The following is a 23,353-nucleotide window of genomic DNA, read 5'->3' as shown; positions in this document are numbered from 1 at the left end:
AAACTCCCGCCCTTCCGTATTTCCTTGTAGAACGCCTCGCTAATGTAGAATTAAAGGAACAGAATGGAGACAATGCAAAGATCCCAAAAAGCACGAAGCCAACCCAGCTGTGACCATACTCTTACACACCAGAAACTACAACTGCATGAACTCTTCGGCCGAGTTGAAGTCGGGCGGCGGTCGCCTGAAGATGACCCTGGACTTCGCATCGAGCGCCGTGTACTGGTTGGTAATCCAGATACCCCAATCCTCGTCAGGGAGTGTGTCACTGAGCGCGGCCGTGTGTCTAATCTCGTCATCGGAAATGCCGAACTCATCGCGCGGGATCCAGATACAAGGCTTCGTCATCCGCAGCGCCGCGTGTTCGAACGCCTTTCGCACGAGCACGTCACGCTCGTCTGGCGTCAGATCCTCCAATTCATCGTGGTAACCCTCGAAAAGGTACCCAGCCGTCTGGGGCGTCTTGGCAATTTCCGGATCTACTGGTTGCTCGTGCTGGTGCATCGTGTTGCGGTGATGCCTGCTCATACGCTTGGGACGACTGTCGGTGGACGTAGCCGAGTCTTTGGTGATGGATGTGAAATTGCGAGACGGTGGCGGCCTCTGTTTCTCCAAGTCTTGAAGCTCGATGGCACTGCTCTTTTCGTGCAACGACTTGTTGCTGACATTCCCAGGGTTGCCGCTCTCCTCTTCCTCAAGCTCTTCCCACTTCTTCGCCAGCGCGGCCTCAAATGCTTCCTGACGCTCCTGGGCTTCATCTTCCATGGTGATTGGTACGAACTTGAAAAGTGGTCCAAGCGACTTGTTCAGCATGTATTGATAAATGACCGTCAGAATCAAGGTCACAATCATAACAATTGCATGCGGCACGCAAACCGCTCTATCCTTCTTGTCACGGACGAGGAAGAACAAGCCAATCAGGCACAGTTGCATGACGTACAATCCTGTGAACATCTGATTCACGGCGCGGGGGAAGTATAGGCCGCCACTGTCGACGCTCCAGCGTAGCACGTAGAAGGAGTTGTAGCGGTAGACAACCCAGAAGAGGGCGGCGACGAAGGTTCCGAAGATGAGCATGAATGGGGTGATGATGGAGTAGATGATGACTGCTTATGTGTTAGAGATTCGAAAAACGAGTGAGACGGGGCCGAACTTACCAATGCAACAAAAGTTGGTATGTACAGGGAACAGAGTGCCCCACATGGTGTTGGGGAGCGTCTTCTGCCTGTTGAACTTGGCTCGAGCAGTGTCATCAAGGATCCTGCCCATGATGAACCACATGAAGAGCTGAGGTAGCTGGACCAACTGCTGTGCGGAACCGTAAAGAGCTTGCAGGAGCAGGTACGAAAAGAAGTAGTTCGATCCTTTGGGCAGGTTCTCGGCCAGAATTTGCGGTACATCCAATGGCGAGTTTAGAATCTGATCGATCGTGCTCGTGATACCGGAACTGAGGGTGACGACAAGGAAGACCTGGACGAACAGGAAGATGAACCAGTAGCCTTGAGTCTCCAGCTCGGCTTCGACGCCGGTGAAAACACCCGAGAAATTCACAAGGAGGCGGATAATCATGGGAAGGATCATAAGAAGGACTGCCTGAAGAGCCGGAGGGAGGGCACCCTGAGCAAGAGACTTGACCAACTTCGGGAGCTTGGCGACCCAACGGAGCCAATGAACGGCGTCAGCAATACTGTCCAGTTGGGACAGCAAACCGACGAAAGCCATGGGGAACGCCCAAAGAATGACAATGCCAATGACGACAGCAATGACAAGGGTCGTCTTCAGATAAGCGGTCCACCAGGGTGTGGAGAGATTATCCCAAATGACATCCTTTGGATCGATTTCGAGAATGCGAGGTCCCATGTTCTTCGGCCTGTGATGCGTGATGGACTGGCAAGCCATGTGGGCGGCCACCTGATGGTTGAATTGGATGAAGGCCGAGTTCATGAGTGGGAACTTTTCCAAGTCCTTCTCGTCTTCTTCGATCTCCTTGTTCAACTCGATCAGTTGCAGTCGGCAGTAGACAATAACATCGACCTTTGCACCGAAAGAGAACCACCAGGTTGGCCAAATCTTCCACCACCAGTTGCAGCGAGGAAAAAGAGATAACCTCATGGTCTCACGTTGCTTCGGTGTCAGGTACTTGGTCCATGCGCCGCTTTCATTCTCCCTCTCGAGTTCGACTCTATACTTCTCCCAGTCGATGATTGGGGGCTTTTTCGCGTACTTGTCCTTCTGCCGCTTCTCTTCCTCGGTCTCCACAGCTTTATCGGCGGCCTTAGGAGCGTCGTCCGCTGGCTTGGAAGTGTCGGATACCGGGGATTCATCTGCGGTTGCGTCCAGTTGAGGTATGGAGTAATTGAGTGGAAATTCGTCAGATTCGCGGTGGAAAGGCTCGGGGCTGGGGAATGCGCTATTCTTCCGGAACAGGCGTAGGGGGTTCATGTGGTGGAGTTCGCTGTCATCCTTGTCCTTTTCCTCCTCGATCGGCGGCTCTGTGTTATTGCGCACGCGGGATCGAGAGACATCTGGTGAAGAATGCATGCCGTTGTGTGTGAAAGGAGAGCCATTCGAAGCGACACGCTTGCCATCGGATCCCCTGTGGAGATAGTCACGGTTGGGACGAGGACTCCTGCCGGCATTGCCATTATCCGCCGCCGTCCCGGGCCGCATAAGATGGTCTTTCGAAGGTCCAATGTTTCCACCTTCGGTGGGGCGGTCTGAGATTCCCTCGTCGTGGCCATCCACATCTGGAACGTATCCGACGGGATTTCCAGCACCGAAGCTCTTGTCAATGCCATGCCGAGCTCTTCCAAACCCTTTTACAACTCCTTCGGCGGTTCCCTGACCGAACCTCTCCATACCGTGACCAACGGCGCCAAACCCGCGACCAAGTCCGTGTCCAACAACGCCAAACCCACGGCCGACAGCTTGCAATCCCTGGCCAAAAGGAATCGGCAGCCGGCCTCGTTTCTCAGATTTAGTGGATTTGGAATCTTCCTGAGCCTCCATGGCCTGGTCAAGTTCCTCGTCGATGTCGTGGGGGATGTTGGGGCTGTTAACGGTAAGACCAGCATCGTTGGCCATGGCTTCTGCGGTACGTTGGTCATGGGCGTCGTCGGCATCCCTCTGCTCTTGTGTCTTCTTGGTGCCTTTCTGCTTCTCCTCCCTCTTGCGCATCTGCATGGCTTTGCGCTTGCAGTTGCGGATCAGCATTGTTTCTGCGGACTCCAGCCTCCTAGCAATTTCCAACTGCTTGTTCTTCTTGTCCAGCAGGTCTCCATAGTCGCGATTAATCCAAATGTTGCGGATGCCGCCAGGAAAAGCGTCGAAAAGGGCGTCGAGGGCGTCGACATTACACCACTTGTCGGGAATATTACTAACTAGCACGGTCGTGGCAGAGGCGCGGATACGGTGAGAAGGCGAGGTCATCCAGCGCTGACGTTCCTGAATGTAGTTGAGCAACTCGGTATAAAAGACGTAGCAAACCCAGCCCAGGACGACGATAGCCATAACAAGGTGTCCGGTATAGCGGCGGGTGTGTGTGTTGCTCAGATTGCCCCAGCCATACTCGTCGAGGCCGTCGTTAGCAGGGTTGTCGATGCCAGAAACGTTGAGCGGAATGACAACAGGCAGGACGACGACCATGAGCGGCAAGAATATCTTGATCTCCATAAAGAGGAGGCGCACGAAACAGTAGGCGTCGAGGCCGCATTTCTCCACGAAAGGCTTGCGCTTCGTTTCGAACACAGGCTTGATCCAGGCAAACCAGCCGTGGGGCGGAGGGTCGAAGCGCTGGCGTTCGGGCACGAGATAGGTGGTCGGAGCGCTGGGGTGGTGTTAGTGGGCGGAGGGCTACGGGAATAGGGGACGTACTAGATGCGGCGGTACTTCTGGCGCATGAGGTAGAAGGTCCAGAAGAAGATGCCGAAGAAGACCATGCCGGTAGCCAGCGAGGCCATCAGCTGGTTGAAGGACATGCCCTCAGTCGCCGTGGCCTTGCCGGCATTCGGATCGGAATCGGTAAGATTGAGGAGCGACATGGCTGCGGACGCTGCTATGCGCTCGTAGGATGCATAGGTGAGGGGCGGGTAGGGTGAGGGTGAGGTGGAGCAGAGGAGCGAGGGCCGGGGTCGAAGGGAAGAGTGGTGAGGGAGTGGCGCGGTGTGCTCAGACCGCGGATGCGCAGAGGATGGCGGGTTGAGATAGTGGGCGGGCGGCGACTGCGGCCGCCGCAGAGCCGTGCGCAGGGCCAAACAAGAGTGGGCCCTTGGCTGGCTTGACACCTTGAGCCTTCGACGTCACCAATGAGCACAAAAGCACGCCTGGATGTGCGCCTGGATGCGCGCCCGGCGCCAACTCAGCGGCTCGACCGCCACAGCTCCAGCAGCCCGCGGCCGGGCTGGCCGACGTTGCGAGCCGCGAGCGCAAGCGCCCGGGGCCAGGCGAGGGCGGCCCTGGGCCAGTGGTTTTTGCGACAGGCCCGCCTCCGAAACACTGCCGCCCACGCTGCGTGATCGTCGCATGGGGAACACCAACTCTAATGACGACTGCTCCACCGCCAGCTAGGTGCTGATCCATTGCGCAGCTGTGAACACACAACTCAGCTGTGCTGCCGGCCATGGAAGCAACCAACGCACCCGCGCTATCCCTTCTCCTTACGTCGTTCAACCGCACGCGAGATGTCGATTTGTCGTGCCGATCCACATCACATCGGGCTACACCTGCGCCACCTCGGCACCCTTGCGCACTACCCAAGCGAATACGTAGGTATTTGCTGCTTTGCGACCCCAACGGCGTCTACAAGTTTGCTTTCGAAGGCTGTTGCGGCCCCCGGCGAAGTTGGAGAGAAGAGAAGAGGAGAGCCAGGACGAGTGGGCAGATCTCGCTCGCAGCCCTCGCAAATCTGCATCCTTCGATCTACCGAAACGCAAATCCCTGCTGACACGCTGTCGCTGTGCAGGTGGCAGGATTTTTCGAGAAAGCCGACGCACTGCGCCACCTCCACAATCAATAGCGCCACACCTGGCCCCTCCCCTCCGCTCGCTTGCCTTGTTTTTGCAGGCCCAGGCGCCCGTGAACAAAGGCTCTTCGCAACAAAGCAGCCCAAACCGCGCCGCAGCTGGAAGGCAGCCATGCGCTTTGTGGGCAGGCCACGACAAGTCGCCGTTCTGGCCCTATACCTGATTCACTTGCCGTCTCACCCGTTGCGTCTAGACAAGATCCTGGATCGCGGTCCGGGCCCTACCGTCCTTTCATCCCGCCGCCGGCCCCCCATCCCTTTAGTCGTCATCATCAACGCCAAACATGCCGATTTCCGTCCCAGCACCGCGCACCCTCACCATGACTGCGGGGATTCGTGTGGAATGTTCTGTCGCCTGCCAATCACCATTCTGATCCCATCACCCCTTTCCAATCCGATCCTTCCATATCCCTCGGCTCACCCGGGCCGAGCTTGGGCTTCGCGAGATTGCGATGCACGTCATGAACCTTGCGTCCCCAGCCAGAGATGCTTGCGCGTTTGGCAAATCGCATACTGTCCTCCTGAAAATGACATAACCAGCTTGACAGTGCCTGGTTGTGGAATGCCACTTCTCTCGTCGAAGATTGCAACTTCAGACGCGCTCCCAGAGCTCATATTTTATCGCATTCTGTCAATGCGTCCGCACAGGCATCGCACATTAATCTAAAATTCATTCTCGTTCATGCTAAAGTCGCAGACAGTTATTATCTACATATCTACACTCACCTCCTATCTTTTTACGTATTAGTGTTCCATCCGCTCAGCTCCGCTTCGCTTCAAGCGAATTACCCCTCTTAACTTCCTCCTTCCACATCAGTCTTTCCTCTTCCACGACACCTGGACCCTTGTACACACTCCCGTATAGCCCAGATGCCCAATCCTCACCCTCACCCTTCTTCGCAGCCTTCCTGCGATACCACCTGCCGTACACGAGCAGGTAGTATAGCCTAAAGCACAGCAGCGCGAACTTATCCCTCTCCAAATCCTCAGGATACCTTGCGCCCAGGTCGACGGCGGCAGCGATGCCGCTCATGATAGCAACTTCGTGGGCGTTCAACATAGTCCAAGAAGAAGCAAAGCGAGTGCGGCGGCGGCCCTGCAGCAGCCACATCCACGGCACAACGAAGGCGTAGTGTGTCCACGAGTGGCAGAGCTGATGCCACCAGTCCTTCCTGATGACCTTCGACTCGTCAATCTCGTCATCCGTCCAGAGGTGCCCGTCCCGCTCCTTGTTGAGAAAGATGGTTTGGAAGACGTGGTCGTCGAAATCCACGTCGGGCGGGAACTGGGCCTGGTAGTTGGTGCAGTCGAAGCACATCTCGAGCTTGGTCATGTCCTGCTCGTACGGCTTGATGTAGTACATGGGCTTGAAGCTCTTCTTCGCGCGCTCGCACCGCTCCGTCATGTCCACGCCGCCCAGGCTCGTCACCGCCTGCTCCGGGTTGAATCCGTTCTCGTAGTGCCGCCGCATGTAGTCGGCATCGCAGTGCGTGATGGTGATGTCGTCGGAGAACTTGGCCGCCCCGAGCACGCGCCGCTCGCGCCACGACGCCGTCTTACCGAGCAGGCGTTTAGCGGTGTCGGCCCTGGAAGAAGACTAACAGTTAGCGTGCACAGGCCCTGCCAGAGATCCTTCCCGATGGGGTAATCGGCGGGAAAGTGAGGCTCTCGATGACGTACAGACAACACAGCACCAGCTCGTCGTACCGCTCCTCCGTCTCGTCCGCATCGGCATCGGCGTTGCTGGCCGGGTCTTCCGGCGCCCACGCGCTCGCCGGGTTGTGGCCGTCGGGCGCCGGCGTGCGCTTGATCGTCTTGACCACAACGCCCTTCTTGTCGCGCCTCACCACCTGCGTCAGCTCCGTCGACAACCGCACCTCGACCCCGCGCCTCACGAGGTCCTTGCGCCAGTCCTCGTAGAAGACGCCGAAGTTGGGGAACACGACCATGGGCGGCTCATTGCTGGCGATGCTCTTGTCGTCCGGCGGGTACCACATGCCGTACGTGGGGCTCGTGCAGATGCGCTCGAGGATGATGGTGGGCACGTCGGGCGTGTAGTTGCCGGTGCCCAGGAACAGCGCGATCATGGGCAGCGCGACGGCGTTGGCGAACTCGGCCGAGAAGCAGAACAGCCGCATGAGCAGCTTGATGGGCAGCAGCGCGAAGAATAGCTCGAAGGCGCGCACGATACCGAGCATGCGCGCGAAGCGCCGGACCTCCTTCTGGTGGCGCTCGAGCAGCCGCGTCGGGTACACGTTGGTCCAGAAGGTGTCGCCCTTGCCGAACGAGACGTGCAAGTTCACCGGGTTCGCGGCGTGGCCCTGCCGCGCGAACATGGTGAGCGTGTGGTGGAAGATGTACGACCCGCCCTGCACGCCCTGGTTCAGCCATGATGCGCCGTGCTTCTGCGCGTCGATGGGGATCGAGAAGGCCTGCCCGCCGCAGTAGGAGACGCTGTCGATGAGGGTGACGGCGAACTTGTCCGGGTGCTGCGAGAGGTGGTGCGCGCAAGACATGCCTGTGCAGCCGAGGTGTCAGTGTGGGTTGCATTTTGGTACTTGGTGGTGTGGGGTTGCGCGTACCAGCTGCTCCGGCTCCCACCACGAGCACCTTCTTCTTTCCCTCCTTATTCGCCATGTTTGTCGTTGGCAGCAGCGGCGGTTCTTCTCTGGAAGCGGGCATGAATGAGACAAGTCGTTCCTCGTCGTCAAACGGAAATACACTCCGTAGACTTCACAGCCTATTGAGTCGTTTTCTCGTGTAACGGGGGTTCAGATCAATCAAGGGATGGTAAGCAACGGAGAAGAAGGGCCCCTGAGGTTTTTGACTCGTCGAAAGGCGCGTGTGCAGGCGCATGATGGCAGCTGTGACAAGCTCTCCAGCCATCTTTCCTTTGCGTCATGACTGGCATTTCCAAGCGTCGGGAGGAAGGGGAGCGGTAGACGATAGTAGTCAAGAGCGGCTGTATGAGGAAAAGCGCCGATCTTCAGGATCGATCTCCAAGCATTGAGGGCAGACGTCAAAGATTGCCGACCGCTTAGATCCGCGGCTACGCATCGGGAGGCAGGGAAGGATCGATATGTCTGGTGCTTGAATGGGAATTGATATCTTTGTTCTAGCGCCCTGTGACTGGCTTGGTGTGCGGATTGGGAAATGTTGTTTGTCGCTTGGAATGAGGGCAGAAGGTGATGACGTCAAGCTTCGCGCGGGCGCATTCCCTACCTACACTTACTTTCATGTCCTATCTCGACTTCTCCGCCAGAAACAATTACTACAACTCCATGACCGATGGTAACATGCTATACGACATGGAGAAAGCATTGTAGCACTTTTTACTGCTTGAGAGGAAAGACGCAGCCTCATAGTGTAATGCTTCGAATGATTCAGAATTACAGCCAATTGAATTAAATGAAATGTTGTAAATGGGACGATAACAGTTTGTCCTGCAAGCTTTATTTATGAGTGTGTCGAGCGCTGTGTAACGTGGCAGCGAAGCATGTCGTCCGTCCACACCCATACCCTCACCGAGCTGTAGAAAAGCAACATCTACCAGTCGGGTGCAACGTCAAACGCCACGCACAAAGAGTATTTTATCACCGCACGGCTCCTCTTGCCAAATATATCTCTTCCAACTGGAACCAGAGTCCGACATGCAGCCAATCAAGTCGAGTTGATTTGCACAATGCCTGCGCATAACGCACACAGCATAACCCAACACTTTTGCTACGCATTATGCGTGAGCTACCCATGAAATCTTTAAGCGAAATAGTTCTGCTGCATCGCAAATACTATCCCGTCACAGAGCTCAGACAGACTTCCTAACGTCCTCCCACCGTAGCATTTGCTTATTATCGATTAGGATCCCACTCCTGGCAACCCAATTCACCATGAAAGCCGGCCTAAAGCCACCGGAACCCTCCGACAACCGCCCAACCAAAGCCTTCACCCCTCCCATGCAGGGCCGATCACGAAATCCCACAGAGCGGAACGTCGCATCTCCTTCAAACATCAAGCTTCAAAGATTACCGGGCGTGTAACCCGAACGGGAAGGTCCTCCCCTCCAATCCTTCCGAGCTGCCATCACACACAGCCAGCCACTCCACAAAAGCCCGAATGTTCCGGCTCATTTCTCCGAAAGGGTGTCGTTGTCCTGGGTCCCCTGAACGGGACAGCAACGCGTAGCAAGCCCTACGAAATGTGGGTCCCCGTCGTCGTAGGCCGCCCCAATGTTACTTGGAAGGGAAGTAGCTCTGAATGCTAGCCCTTCTCATATTGCTTTTGCTTTTTGCTGCTGACATGTGAAAGACGTGCATGATGAGTGACCGGTCACACCACGACTGGTGAATGAACGCCGACAGCGTCGTTCGTAGACGTCATGCTTGCGCGCCTTTGTATGCTACAGCTTCTGTGTAGATGCTATACAAGGTATCCCCCTTTTTCTGATCTTAAAGCACCGATAGAGCCGCCCAATGAACCACCCGCGCCCTTCATTAGATTTTTCATAACAAAGCAGAGAGAAACAAAATAGAACCTCGCCCAAAGTACGGGGAATAAAAAGAAAGCAGTCATTCTGTCATCGTCCGATGCCTTTTCAAATAGCATGATAACACGTCGCGCTCACCACCATGCCTGGGGGGTGCCCAACAGCCACTTCGTCTCCTCCGCCTCTTCCACTGTAGTATACCCTACCGTCGTCCCCCATGGCATCCTTACACCCACCCTTGACTTCCCGCTCCAAACTCTCCACCTCATCCAGCTTCACCCACTCCTCCCCCGCCTTGCTCACCCTCTGCACGATGCTCGTGCTCGTATCGATCGCGCCGCCCCTACTACCGCTCCCCGCGTTCCCATAGTAACTGCTGCTGCCGCCGCCTTTCCCGTACTTCCCGCTCCGGGTCGACCCGCGCTCGCGCAGGCGGGGGAAGCACTTGTAGACCAGGGCGCGCACGGCGGGCAGACAGGCGCACAGGATGCCGGCGTGGACCTCGATGGTGGACCAATAGCCGATGGGGACGTAGTCCCAGGTGACGTTGGTGCTGTTGGCGAACTGGATCATCCACTTGAGGCGCAGCATGGAGACGACGGTGACGAAGAGGCCGACGGAGAACATGGCCATGACGTGCAGCTTGCGGCGGGCGCTGAGCACGAGCTTGAGCACCTGCGGCAGCGGCAGCGTGATGACGACCAGGTCGAGCGCGATGTTGGCCGCCGCCGACGACCAGCCCAGCGCGTTGAGGTTGATGCAGCTGCCGCCGCTCTCCTCGCTGTCCCAGTGCTTCCACGCGAGGTTGACCGGGTTGCACTGCAGCGAGACGGCCGTGACGAAGGTGATGGCGTAGGCGGCGCAGAGGAAGATGACAATGTAGACGTAGATGCGGAAGCGGCGGTCCGGGAAGATGCGCAGGTAGAAGCAGCAGATGCTGATTTTGACGAGGGAGAGGGAGGTGATGTAGAGGGATTCGTCGAAGTAGTAGATCTGTGGGGTTTACGCCGTTAGCTCGGCTGTTGCTGGGAGGGAGGGATGAGTGGTGGCGGACATAGAGGATGTGCGTGATGTCCTTGGGTGTGACCGTCCACATGTCTTTGCCTAATCCTGCATCGGCAACTGGTGATGGCGGTCAGCGAATGGTGGTAGGCTTCTAGATCTGGTGGTGACTTACGGACAACTGAAAGGACTGAGAGTGGTATCATGACCGGCTGGATGCAATCAACGTCAGCGAAACCCTTCCACGCCCACAACCAGCAGTGCACTCACCAGCGTCATCAACATCACGGCATCATCCCACCCAAAGTCACCACCTAGCACTGGTAGGCGGGCCAACAGCCGCATGAAGATGGCGATTAGAGCGATAATGGCTCCGCCGACGCCAATGTATGAGACATGTTTAGTCCTATCCCGATACTCTGCCCCACAAGAAGATAGGGTGACATTTTTGGTGAACAGTGCCTGCTTGGTGGTGCACTCGGCCAGGGCGCAGCCCTCGACATAATTCTTCAGCGCTGCATCGGTGCAAATGCATGTGACATTTGTTGCGGAGCATTCGGATTGCTGGATACCCCACATGAGGCATGTTTTCTAAGAGATGCGGTCAGCCGTTGAACTTTCGGCGCGAGAGCGTAGTAAAGAGGCCACTTGCATACATACCCCGCACGCTGGTAGCGCTTCCAAGACTGACTCGAGAGGGTTGGATTGCGCCAGCGCGAGCAGCGGGCTCAGCACGAGCACCAGCAGCCAGAGGAACCGCATGGCTGGGCGGTTGGCAAGAAAGGCGAAAATCGGAGAGACAGGTGAGCCAGTGGGAGGGCGAAGAGAAGGCTTAGGTAGGAGGGCTGATCAGGATGTTATCCAAGATCCATCCCGTAGCTTGATGATCCCACGACAATGGCATCCGGCAGGTACGGGCGTATGTAGGAGGCAGGGAGGTCGATCGGTTGGGGCCAGGAATAGGCAGAAGGCATAGTGATAACACCCGGAGTATATTTGCGGCAGATCAGCCCGACGGCGACGGGGGAGAGAGGCCAGACCTTCACCCGGTGCCATGCTGACGGAGAGCGCGGCCATGGACTGGATGCGGGCAAGATTTACGCAACAGAAATTCTCAACCAGCCTCTTGGCACCAAAGGAGAGGGAAAGTGGGCTGAAGGAAGCAGCCCGACGGGCGAGTGGACAGAGAGAGCCAGGCGAGCGGCGTGGATGGGAACGGGGGCTCCACAAAACAGCTGAGAGTGACGGCGCATCCCCCAGGAAAGCGCACTGGTGCCGGCGCCGGACGGGGCTCGAGCTCGAGCTCGTGATGGAGCAGGAACTCGGCTCAAACGGGACATGGCGGGTCGGTTGATGGGGGCCAGACGGTGGTGCCCAGCAAATCATCCGCAATTGCGCAAGGGCGCGGGCTAACCGGCGGGAGAGGCCCGCTCCTTGGTGCCCGCTGCATGGTACCCGCTGAAACGAACGAACGGCCTCAGGGCGCAGGTGCAACGGCTCGCCATCGTGGGCGGACGCGGTGGTGTTTCAGGACTCGGCACCGCTTCTGAGTGCGCAGATGCAGTTTCCAGCCTCGCGGATGCAGGTGCCTGGGCTAACCGGCACCCTGGGTGAGGAGACGCGTTGGATGGGGCGTGGCAGGTCGCGACGGGAGACAGTTGGGCGGTGCGGGTGCCGATCGCGGTTGACGTTTTGGGCTCGGTTGGCGTCGGGGCGCGCGGCTGCACATCCCGAAGCGGCACAATGCCCTGCTCTCTCCCCACTACCACTTCGCCCCTGCGGCACAGTGCCTCTATCACCATCCGCTTACGCGAGATGAGCCTCCGATCCATGTGCAGCCGACGGTGGCGCTGCCGTGCTGCAGTTTCATCTGTCGGCAATTCCTGGCCAAGCCTGCCTGCCGGACGCCTCTTTCATGCTTCACTTGCTCCCGCAGCGTCGCTTCCATCTACGGATGCCATTTCAAATACACGAGGGCATGCACCATGATGTAGACAGCGAGGCAGCCCGGCGTTCCAGGCAGCATCGTGTCGAATCTTTTCATCCCCACTGCGTGCGGGTCCCACCGAAATACAGCCAGAAGTGTGGCACCATCAGAGCAACGCTGCACTGCTGAAGGATGGAATCATTGGCTCCTTCTCGCAGTCTCTTGCGGATTCTGATTAGCGGCTTTTCTTGAGGCTGTGAACAAGTAGCAGCAACCTCTCTCGGACTAGCTTACCGTTGCGACTGGAGTAAAGGCATACCGATTTGGCCTTTTCGTTCATCATCCGCTGCAACATTGCGCGGCTTGTTGTCATGAAGCTGATGTCTATTCTTCTTGACAAATATGAACTCCGCAATGTATCATGTGGCATTGAGGAGTTGATGTGAAGATCATGAACTCGGCAGACGCTAGCCATATACGACACTGCTCGGTCTCTCTTGGTTGAGCTCTGCTGCTAATGGGAAACATTACCTCCTGTTCCTCCATTGTTGTACACGAATCATTTACCCACTTAATTGCACTCAGCAATGCCTAGTGCAATCTTTACGGAATCGCTTACTGTGTCTGCGTGGTCTTTCCATCAAGTTCCAATCCATGGGAACCTTTTCTTCTTAGTCTTTTGTACATACCACAGTACCCCTGAGCCCTCGTCCTTAGTAGTGGTCCAGCACTTGACGGTTTCTTTTTGCACGTGACTTCGCTTAGTCGACACAAAAATTTTGAAGTAGTTTGTTCATACCATTTCTCACCTTTCTGCGTGTGTCAACACTCATATCGGAATTTTTCTACTCCAGTGGCCATGATATTCGAACACCTTCTTCAGTTGAGGGCTCAATCAAAGAGACTCTTATTTGTCATTCCGAAGTCGGCTGGCCGCTGAAGAAAGTGAGGCGAACAAAACGCGCATCCGGGTCCTCCAAGAGCGTCTATGGATCGACCAGAGAGGGCTCAAATGACTGTGGATCCTGTATTCGGGTACTGCTCTCCGCGCACGCGAGACCACAAATTATGTTGGGCGATGTTGGTAGGCAAAAACGCACCCAAGCTCGAGTCAACCACACCAGCAGAACTCGAGAAACCTTGTCGACGACTTCATCCTTGCTTCAATAGCCGACTGTAACACCGAGATTCGCCCCTCGTTGGGCTTCATGGACATTTTTCTTTGTCCCGATGTATTCATGACCGCTTACGCGAGTGTGATGCAGAGGGTTCGATTTTCTTCCAGGGGTCCACGACAGTCCTTTGGAACCAAACCCAGAACCTTATTGCCAATCGTTTTGATAACGCAGTGGCGTTCTACCAGTTTAAAATGAACCAAGGTTGTCCGTATCGGTGGTTCCAAGCCAACGTGGAGACCAGACATGAGAAACTGGACAATGTGGAGCAATTTCACGACCTGGTCCATGACCTTGAGCAGGAACTCGGCCTCACCGAGCTTGCTCAGCCACAAGGACCTCAACACAAGGAATCCCGTGGCCGCAAGAAACCTCGTTCCTCTGGCTCGGAAGCATGATCCCTTCTGTTCATGACCCTGAACTCGCCCTACCTGACTGAGTTCGGCTCTTGAGGATCAAGTCGGTGCTTTCGCTCTAGTCCCACATGGTCATCTACTCGGCAGCGTCATCACTCTGGTATTGGGATGGCTCCCGCTGGATGCAATATCCGGAACATTTTGACCCAACCGTGGAGTTTATTGGAATAAAAACGATGCACTACTTCCGCTTGTACGGGATGTCGATATCTCCTTACGCCCTTGCTCACCCGAAATCTTCTATACGCCATCACCAAATTCGTAGTGATTCGTCCATCTCTTGTCATACTCGCCCGATGCATCCACAAACCGCAGATCAGTACCAAGCCTGATCTTGTTGTGCGGGTCATGGTTGATGGTCGAAGCGTGGATCATATGGGGCTTGTGCAAAACAACATCGCCAGCCTCGTAGTTCGTCAGCAACCACCTCCTCTGGTAGTCCCGACCAAATTGTGCGGGACCGTCGGCGAGGAGACCGGTGCCCATCATGTTCTGGTTGAAGGCATTTTTGGTCTCCTCGTCGTTGAAGCCTGCCGCCTTGGCCTTTTCGGTGAAGTCCTTCTCAATCGTCTGGCCCAGGTTGTCGCCTATACCTAGTCGTCAGCAGCAGCTCGGAAATGCCTGAATGGACGTGAGTCTTACTGTTCTCCAGGTAGATAAGACCGCCGCCCCGGATGTCGATGTCGCCGATGGGCACCCATGCGGTGAACGAGTTGGGCTGGCCGTAGCGGAGGAAGATTTGGTCGTAGTGGACCCCGATGGCGTGGTTTCCCGGCGTGTTGTTCCTGAGCAGCGTCCGGCGCAGACCCAGCGTCTTGTCGTCCCAGCCGGACATTTTCCCGATGAAGTTCCGCAGAATGGGGTGCTGGACGAAATTCTCGCAGTCTGCACAACACAAGTGAGCCGCGTGTTCATGAGCGGGAAATCTTGGATTTACTTACACCACTCCTCGTAATGCGCCTTCAGGGCTAGGTCAACGAAGGTAGCGGCGGTGTCTTCTCCAGGACGGCCATTTCCGCCGACGGCGCCTGCTCCAATGCCCGGGTAATCGGCGTTATTCTTGGAGTCGTCGAAGATGCCCTCAACGGGCTCGGTGCCGGGCTTCAGGACGCCGCTGGGAGCCATCATGGCAAAGTACTTCTCGCGACACTTGAGGACGTCCTCGCGAGGCAGCAGCCCCTTCAGGAAAACATAGCCGTTCTCGTCGTACTTCTTGCGCAACTCCTCGATGGGCTCGTCTGGACTTGATGGCTTCAGTGGCGCAATTTCTGCAGGGCCTAGCTGGCCGTCGTTCACATAAAGTTTGCAGCCAGGCCAGCTGGCGTCGAGCTCCGGCGATGCTGCGTGAGGCATTGCGGACGAATGCGGGGTAGATGGAGTTCGAGTCGTTGATGTATCTTAGTCCGGCGCAATGAAGGCTGGATTTATATACGGCTTTGTCGACTGCCGCCACGTGTGGTAAAGGAGTGCACAAGAGGAAGACAGCGGTCGGAGTGTTTTACTGCGTGGACGCTCTTATCGTCCAATGGCGGCGGCGGTGAACCCAATCAGAAAGGCCGTAGACTGGGGCGAGAGCACGCCGTCCGGAGCTTGTGCCTCTGGCCGCCCCGCAGAAGGTTCCCCGCATTTTCGGTCCATTTGGGAGCGGCACACAGACGTCAATCAGCGGAATCGGTCGCCGAAAGCAGGATCAAAGCAGAAAGTAGCCCCCGCCACAGCTGAACACCCATTTCACACTCCACCTCCCTCGACCCCCGTCCCAGCAGATTATGTCGTGGTGAGTGGCGGCCCTTTCTTCCGGTGGACCAGCGTCCGGCTGATCGACGAGTGACCGTGCAGCACATACTGTCGTGCTCGACATTACAAGTGTCTGCAGAAACCCTGTCCTCTTGGTGCTGGCACTGCGCAGCTGACGGCATCCCGCAGGCGATGAGAACCTACCAAAGTGCAAGAAATGCGAGCGCGCAGGCCGCCGTTGTGTCCGCGAGCCGCCGCGCAGGTTTCGGCACTTCAACGCCCCGAGCGAGCCCGGCCAGAAGCAAATTTGGCTGCCCATTCCACCAAAAGGTCCCGCCGTCCCACATGCGTCGCCTGCACCCTCTGACCTCTGGTAGTTGACTTTGTGGACGAAACGGCCGAAGTGATTGATGGCGGTGCCGATGCAGACAGCAGCCAGGAGGAGCCCGAAGAGAATGTTCCGCCGCCGCAAGAGGCCCCCCTTCCCCTAGCACCGCAACAGTCAATTCCCGAAGACATACCCATACCGGACGCCAGCTTCCTAGACGTCGATCCCAGCCCTACCGCTAGCGCTCCGCCAGTGTTGCAGGATCAAAACTATCCCTCTCGCTCAGTCGCATCTCCTTTCAGCAACCATCGTCTCGACAGTGTAGTATCGTACGCTTCTTCTCCGACATACGCAGCATTACGAGAGCTGAGCCGCTCGCACCACCCCAATCACCATGCAGTACCAGAACCGTCCATCTCAATCGCACCCTCCCCCGGTCAATCGTTTCTGAACGACCAATGGCCGCTCAATTCGGAGCAGGAGGCCATGCTCCTCCGCTTCTACATCGAGCACATCTCCACTTTCGTAAGCCGACAGACCCCTCCCCTCCTTTATATCAAAAACCCCATCACCAGCACACACACAAAACTAACAAAAACACCCCACCCCAAAAAAGTTCGACCTCTGCGACCCCTACCGCTACTTCCGCCACGAAGTACCCCAACTCGCGCGCACCAACGCGACCCTCGCCAACGCCATCCTCGCCATCTCCGCGCGCATGCTGCACTGGAAGACGGCGGCGTCGGGCGGCGGCGGCGGGGGCGTGGCCGCCATCGACGCGTACGTCGCGGACCGGTACTACCAGCGGTGCCTATCGACGCTGATCCCGTCGCTGTCGGACCACGGCGCCGCCGACGGCGTGACCGTCGACGCAGATGCAGCGACGACCCTGCTCGCGGCGACCGTCGTGCTGCGCATGCTCGAGGAGATGGACGTGCACGTCTGGGGCGCCGACGCGCGCGGGCACCTGACGGGGTCGCAGGCCATCATCCGGGCCGCCACCACGAGCCTGCCGGGGAATCTGCCGCCGTCGGGCTTGCGGCGGGCGGCGTACTGGAGCGCGTTCCGCCAGGAGGTCTGGATCGCGCCGCAGACGCAGCAGCCCGTCGGCATGGACCCGGCCGTGTGCGGCTACGTCGTCGACCACGGCTTCGGCGCCGCGCCCGACTGGGTCTGGTGCGAGCGCGCCATCGCGCACTGCGGCGCCGCGATGAACGTCACCCTCGGCACGGCGACGGGCATGGGGAGGGAGGAGCAGGTGGCAAGGTGGCGCGCGCTGATGGAGGAGAATGAGAGGTGGTGGCGGAGCGTGCCAGCTGGGTTTGAGCCGTTTTTCGGCGGGTGGGATCGCTGCGGGGCGGGAGGGGAGGACGGGGAGGGTGGCATGTTTCCGGATGTGCGGTTTCAGGCGGATTGGCATGGTAAGTGTTTTTTGGTCGGGGTCTTTTTTCTATTTTGTTTTTGCATGGAAGGGGTTGGGATTGGTATGCCGTTTACTGACTGTGCTGCTACTAGTGATGGGGTATTCGTATACGATCGAGGCGCATTTGTTGCTCGTGGTTCATGACCCGACCGTGCCGAAGCTGGGCCCGCTGCGGAGACGGGCGGTTGCGGAGATGGATGTAAGCACATGCCGAATTTTCCTGTGTCTCACGGCTCTCAAGCTCAATGTCTGACCCGCAATGTGCAAAAAGGAGAAAGCCAAGGAAGACGTCCGAAAGCTCTGCGGTCTCGCGCAATCCAACGAGTTTGCCCCACCAGCGAGCCTCATCGCTTGCATGGCGGTAGCTCTTTGTAAGTGTCCCGTTTCCCGCCAAGTCAGCATTATTTTTGCTATTGATTGTGAACTCGGACACTGATTCCGCCCGTGCGTCAGGCGGCGATCGCTTCGTCCACTCAGCAGAACAAAAACAACTTTACGACTTCCTCTACAAAACGGAGAGACGACATGGCTGGCCAACCGCAAAGGCACGATCGCAGCTGGAAGAGGCGTGGGGATGGCATCAGCAGCAAGGGGAAAGCACCCATGGCGGGTCGCCAATGGAGCACCATCCGATGAGCATCGCGGCAGCCATGACTCCGCCGCCCTGAGACGTTGAACGCAAGGAACTCATGGCTTTCGCTGTGACTATTCTCGATTGGTGATCCTTGCCAGAAGGGCGGATGGGAAACACGGAGCGCAGGCTTACTGCCCCTCGCATCCAATCATGTTCAATTCCGCGCTACGACTACGTTCGAAGGTGGAGGTCGGGCAGCAGCCAGCACATGGCCTGGGTGGAGCGTGGGGCTCGTGCGTAGGGAAAAGCATACCTAAACCGGGAGAGACCGCGATCTTGCCAACTGTTGGAAGAAGACGGTGCCGTTTAAGGTCCTACATAGGATTTGCGCGTATTTTGCGTGTCGCGTATGTTGTGTCAGGATAGCGAGGAGGGATCAAAACCATCACCAAGGTTGAATCAGTGCTGGGGTTGCGAACTATTGTGAACGCGGATTAAAGCAAATATTTCATCGCAAAGTAATTTAGTGATAAGACCCAAGTCTTCTTCAAACGTGGCCGTTCTTTTGAATCTGGAAGCGCCATCTTGCATATGGTACGCCTAGCAGCACAGCGGTCCGCTTACTCAAAGAAAGATGAAGAGGCCGAACATAAGTTGATCTCTCGAGCAAAGCTCTTTACCTTTCTGGCACCTACTGAGAACTCAGTGTTGGTCATGGCCTGGCTGTCTCATTGGTGAATGTAGTCCTCTTGGGATCGCTAACGGATTGACGCTCATGGCTAGAGAGGACTGCATACCCGTCAAGGTACAGATGCAGGGGATCCAGCAATATGCACTTGACGAGCACAGGCAGGGAGTGGCGCTCCGATTGCGGGTGTTCTTTAACGGGAAGGTTTCGCCCGCCCGTCCAGATATTTAATATTTGAGAGCGACCACAGCTCTTTCTCGTCTGCCACAATTCGTTCAATACCTTTTGCCTCCCTCACTCCCTAAAACCTGCCTCTTACTTTGACTCGCTCTAAAATGAGCCGAGTTCCAACGCTAGACGAGCAATGGTTTCTTACTCCAAACTTGGACTGACTCCCTACGTTACATCAAACGTCAGGTTTCATAAGCTACGCAAAGATACTCAATCGATTACCAAAAAGAAAAGGGGAGAAGTAGTCATCTTCTTCCGACACATGCAGAGCTTACCGTTCGATGATGGTTCTCGGCCAGCATGCGATGACCAGAAACGTACCTACCCGGCGACGCATCGGGACCTCTCACAACCGGGGCAACTTTCCCCGTGCTGCCAAAAGACCCACGCTAACGCGTCCGCCTTTGACGCCCGGCTTGCCTATCTAGGCAGGTGCAGCCGGTAAACCCGCGGAGAAGAGCTTATCGATTGTGGGGGAGGCCAGGCTTGCGTCCTGTGACTCCTTCTCTGGCCAATGGCGTTGGTTTTGATTAATCACTACGCACGGGTGCTTCAAGAATGGGATACTTGTCAACGGGTTCGCACGCCCTGTGGGAGTCATACTTGTAGTTTTCGAGGGCAGTTGAAAGCGTTGAAAAAGGGTCTCTCGTCCTCTGTGTTCGGTCCCAATCGGTGGAAGGAGAGAACACCGCGGCTTCGACACACGTCTACGTATCCCGATCACAACCGCTAGCCTCGACCCCTGACTGTTCACTTCAAACACGGGCACGACCTTGTTCTCAAGCCAGACCAAAACAACCGTTTAAAAACACCACTCAAAGAGAGGAAGGAAAGGAGAAGGGAATAAACAAGAAAAAGCAGCACCCACCCACACTGCAACCATGTACCTCCGCGCCGCCCACGCCGAGCACCACCTCCCCACCCTCCGCGCCTTCATCCGCGCCAACCCTCTCGGAATCTTCACGACGGCGCTGCCATCCCCCGCGCAGACCTTCCCGCTGCTCCAATCCAGCCACGTCCCCTTCCTCCTCGACATCGGCGACGAGTCGTCCGAGACGGAGCTGGGCACGCTGCGCGCCCACATCGCGCGGGCGAACCCGCAATCCAAGGCGATGATCGAATCCCTCTCGTCGCAAAAGGAGAACGGTACCAACACCGGCCCTCGGACGCTCGAGCAGGACGTGCTCATCCTTTTCAACGCGCCCGTTCATCACTACGTCACGCCCAAGTTCTACCGCGCGACCAAGCCGGCGACGGGCAAGGTGGTGCCGACGTGGGACTACGCGGCCGTGCAGGTCTACGGCCGCGCCAAGATCTACTTCGACTCCAAGGACCCCGCGACGGATGCGTACCTGGCGAAGCAGGTGGCCGACTTGTCGCGCATGGCGGAGACGGAGGTCATGGGGTACGAGAAGCCGTGGGAGGTGGCGGATGCGCCGGCGCCGTATGTGGATGCCTTGAAGAAGGCGATCGTGGGTGTGGAAGTCGAGGTGACGAGCATGGCGGGGAAGTGGAAGATGAGTCAGGAGTTGGCAGAGGGGGATAGGGAGGGTGTGGTGAAGGGGTTTGAGGGGCTGGGGAGTGAGGTGGGGAGTGAGATGGCGAGGGTGGTGAAGGAGAGGGAGGAGTTGATGGAGAGGAGGAAGGCGGAGGCGAAGCAGTGATGGTGGGTTGAGATTGATGGGAATGAGTGGAGAATGGCAGTTGGATTCCGGGAGATGTCGTTTGGAATGGCTAACGGTTATGGTGTTCTGCGGTGCTTCTAGCGCATCTGGATCTGCGGACCGACGTTGGACCAGACAGGTTTCGGGCCACGAGCATTCCATTGCTCAGACTTTTAGTAGCGAGCATAATGACAGAGGGATTCATGAATCAGGTTGCAATCAGGCGTGTCGGACGGGATGCCTAGGGACGGGTCGGACAAAGACCGACGGAAACGCTAATCTTGCTCAGTTGCCGAACCATTCTTCGGATGGCCGGCTTTCTCGGCAGGCGGATCTGGCAGCTGCTAGTAGTTGTATGCACGGGTGGTATGAGTGTCACCGCACGGTATTAGAGTTCCGGGATGTGGTGGCGAGATATGGTACGGCAGGAAGTGAGAAAGCGGCTCCGTCAGCGCTCAACACCGGCGAAATCATGGCGGGGCATCTTGTCAGGTTTCGCCGCGGTGCGGGACGGCTTCGCTTGGCGCGGCCTCCGCCGGCTTAGCTGCGGGAGGCTTTGGGATTGTGGGGCGATGGTGTGGTGTTGAGGTGCAGGGCGTGCATGCGGCGTGGGAAGATGGGAAGCGGCGGGGGAGAGCTGTGGAGAACGTGTGAGTGTGAGAGTGGAGACGGGAAGAGAGGAAAGAAGACTGATGAAGCGGCACAGGAAAATAATTGCAGGCTCGCTTGCAGCGTCAGGCGAGCTCTTCTCGGGCCAGGGTACTTGGGCAGGAACGGCAACCACTTTGCCGTTCCTGTGTCAGCCTCAACGGCTGCACCCCGCACTCACGACGTCATTGCAAACACCGCGTCTGCAGCCAAGAGGCACAATATCCGCTCCTTCGACTCCACATAGGCCCGCCACGGCTAGCTTCACCTTTGCTCCGCCTCCTCCGCGCCCTCAATGGCATGCGGCTCGTCCAATTTCCCCAGAACCAGGGACACGGCCGCTCAACCCCCTCACCTTACACCGGGACACGCTTAGACACCCGATCCCCGGCTGATCTTACCCAGGTACCATGGCTTTCTACCCCGCAAAAATATATATATAAGCCGTCCTCTGCCTTCCGGAACCACTCCACTCTACTCTCCCATTTCCCCAATCCGCCGCCATGCTCACCTCGCTAGCTGCAGCCTTCGTCACCCTTCTCGCAGCCGTCACTGCCGACGTGGTCATCCCCGGCGCTTCTTCGTACAATGGCCTAAACTTGGTTCCCCAGATGGGCTGGGACAACTGGAATGCCTTTCACTGCGACGTTTCCGAGGAGCTCCTACTCAACACCGCCCAAGCCATGGTAGATTTCGGACTGCGCGATTTGGGCTACAAATACGTCGTCCTCGATGACTGCTGGTCTGCCGGCCGCAACGACTCCGGCTACCTTGTCCATGACGCGCAGAAATTCCCCAATGGCATGAAATATGTGGCCGACAAGGTCCACGAGCTAGGCATGTTGTGGGGCATGTATAGCTCCGCCGGAATCTTCACCTGCGGTCGCTACCCGGGCAGTCTGGGCTATGAGCAGAAGGACGCTGACCTGTTCGCGTCGTGGGGGACGGATTACCTTAAATATGACAATTGCTATAACCAGGGCCAGTCAGGGACGCCTAAGATCAGCTTTGACAGGTACAATGTCATGAGCAAGGCGCTCAACGCCACTGGTCGTCCCATCGTGTATGCGATGTGCAATTGGGGTAACGACGACCCCTACGACTGGGCCTACACTATCTCCAACAGCTACCGCATGAGCGGCGACATCTACGACAGCTTCCAGCGCCCCGATGCCCGCTGCCCTTGTACCGAGACTCCTTGCGCCTGGCCCGGCTTCCACTGCTCCGTCATGAACATCTTGAACAAGATGGCGCCTATCGTGCCCCGCTCGCAGCCTGGAGCCTTCAACGACATGGACATGCTCGAAGTCGGCAACGGCGGCCAGTCCGGTGAGTTCATCTGCATTCCACTTTTCACGAACCAAGTCGCTGACATAGCCCGCAGACTCCGAGTACGTCGTCCACTTCTCCATGTGGTCGCTGATGTCGTCGCCGCTGCTCATGGGCACCAACATCCCCACGCTCTCGCCGGCCAACCTCGCCATCTACTCCAACCCGGCCGTCATCGCCCTCAACCAGGACCCCTCGGCCAGCGCAGCCAATCGCGTGTGGCGCTACTTTGTCGCTGATACTGATGATGATGGCATGGGCGAGATCCAGCTGTGGACGCGCAGCCTCGACAACGGCGACAAGGCCGTCGCCCTCATCAACACGGGCAACAGCAGCCGCTCCATGAACGCCACCATCCGCGACGTCTTCCTCGACGAGGCCACCGCCGGCGCCTACCTCGCCCCCGAGCAGCTGAGCACGACGTGGGACGTGTACGATCTGTGGGCCAACCGCATGTCCGACGAGGAGGCCGCGGCCATCTTGGCGGGCAATGCGACGACGATCGAGGATGATAGCGTGACGAGGTATAATGCGACTAAGATGAGCTATGAGGAGGGGTTGAAGGCGAACCATACGGCGCTGTTTGGGAAGAAGGTTGGTCAGTTGTTGCCGGGTGGGTCGTTTGAGACGGAGGTGGATAGGCACAGTATTGGGCTATTCAGGTTGAGGGCGGTGGGTGGGAATTTGAAGAAGAGGGATGAGCTCTGA

At 57.3% G+C, this 23,353-nt stretch overlaps 6 protein-coding genes across 6 annotated transcripts; 2 read left to right on the top strand and 4 right to left on the bottom strand.

Annotated features, from left to right (window-relative positions):
• Window positions 1–135: 135 nt before the first annotated feature.
• On the bottom strand, window positions 136–4,040 carry SLS55_003016 (uncharacterized protein; the record flags this gene model as incomplete). Its single annotated transcript, XM_066774496.1, has 3 exons — window positions 136–1,106; window positions 1,158–3,826; window positions 3,874–4,040. The coding sequence occupies 3 exons, from the start codon at window positions 4,038–4,040 to the stop codon at window positions 136–138; spliced, it is 3,807 nt and encodes a 1,268-aa protein (XP_066634615.1).
• A 1,740-nt stretch (window positions 4,041–5,780) lies between these two features.
• On the bottom strand, window positions 5,781–7,536 carry SLS55_003015 (uncharacterized protein; the record flags this gene model as incomplete). The annotated part of the gene is made up of 2 exons (XM_066774495.1): window positions 5,781–6,617; window positions 6,715–7,536. 2 exons carry the CDS (start codon window positions 7,534–7,536, stop codon window positions 5,781–5,783), a joined length of 1,659 nt encoding a protein of 552 aa, XP_066634614.1.
• A 2,075-nt stretch (window positions 7,537–9,611) lies between these two features.
• Window positions 9,612–10,784, bottom strand: SLS55_003014 (uncharacterized protein; the record flags this gene model as incomplete). Its single annotated transcript, XM_066774494.1, has 4 exons — window positions 9,612–10,496; window positions 10,558–10,625; window positions 10,681–10,717; window positions 10,776–10,784. The coding sequence occupies 4 exons, from the start codon at window positions 10,782–10,784 to the stop codon at window positions 9,612–9,614; spliced, it is 999 nt and encodes a 332-aa protein (XP_066634613.1).
• Window positions 10,785–14,263: 3,479 nt separating this feature from the next.
• SLS55_003013 (uncharacterized protein) lies at window positions 14,264–15,376 on the bottom strand (the record flags this gene model as incomplete). The annotated part of the gene is made up of 3 exons (XM_066774493.1): window positions 14,264–14,610; window positions 14,666–14,908; window positions 14,965–15,376. 3 exons carry the CDS (start codon window positions 15,374–15,376, stop codon window positions 14,264–14,266), a joined length of 1,002 nt encoding a protein of 333 aa, XP_066634612.1.
• A 4,509-nt stretch (window positions 15,377–19,885) lies between these two features.
• On the top strand, window positions 19,886–20,668 carry SLS55_003012 (uncharacterized protein; the record flags this gene model as incomplete). The annotated part of the gene is made up of 1 exon (XM_066774492.1): window positions 19,886–20,668. One exon carries the CDS (start codon window positions 19,886–19,888, stop codon window positions 20,666–20,668), a length of 783 nt encoding a protein of 260 aa, XP_066634611.1.
• Window positions 20,669–21,819: 1,151 nt separating this feature from the next.
• SLS55_003011 (uncharacterized protein) lies at window positions 21,820–23,353 on the top strand (the record flags this gene model as incomplete). Its single annotated transcript, XM_066774491.1, has 2 exons — window positions 21,820–22,645; window positions 22,701–23,353. 2 exons carry the CDS (start codon window positions 21,820–21,822, stop codon window positions 23,351–23,353), a joined length of 1,479 nt encoding a protein of 492 aa, XP_066634610.1.

The sequence above is a fragment of the Diplodia seriata genome, assembly GCF_021436955.1.
Source record: "Diplodia seriata strain FDS-637 chromosome Unknown scaffold_3, whole genome shotgun sequence".
Lineage (NCBI taxonomy): Eukaryota > Fungi > Ascomycota > Dothideomycetes > Botryosphaeriales > Botryosphaeriaceae > Diplodia > Diplodia seriata.
This window is presented reverse-complemented; position numbering and strand designations above follow the sequence as displayed.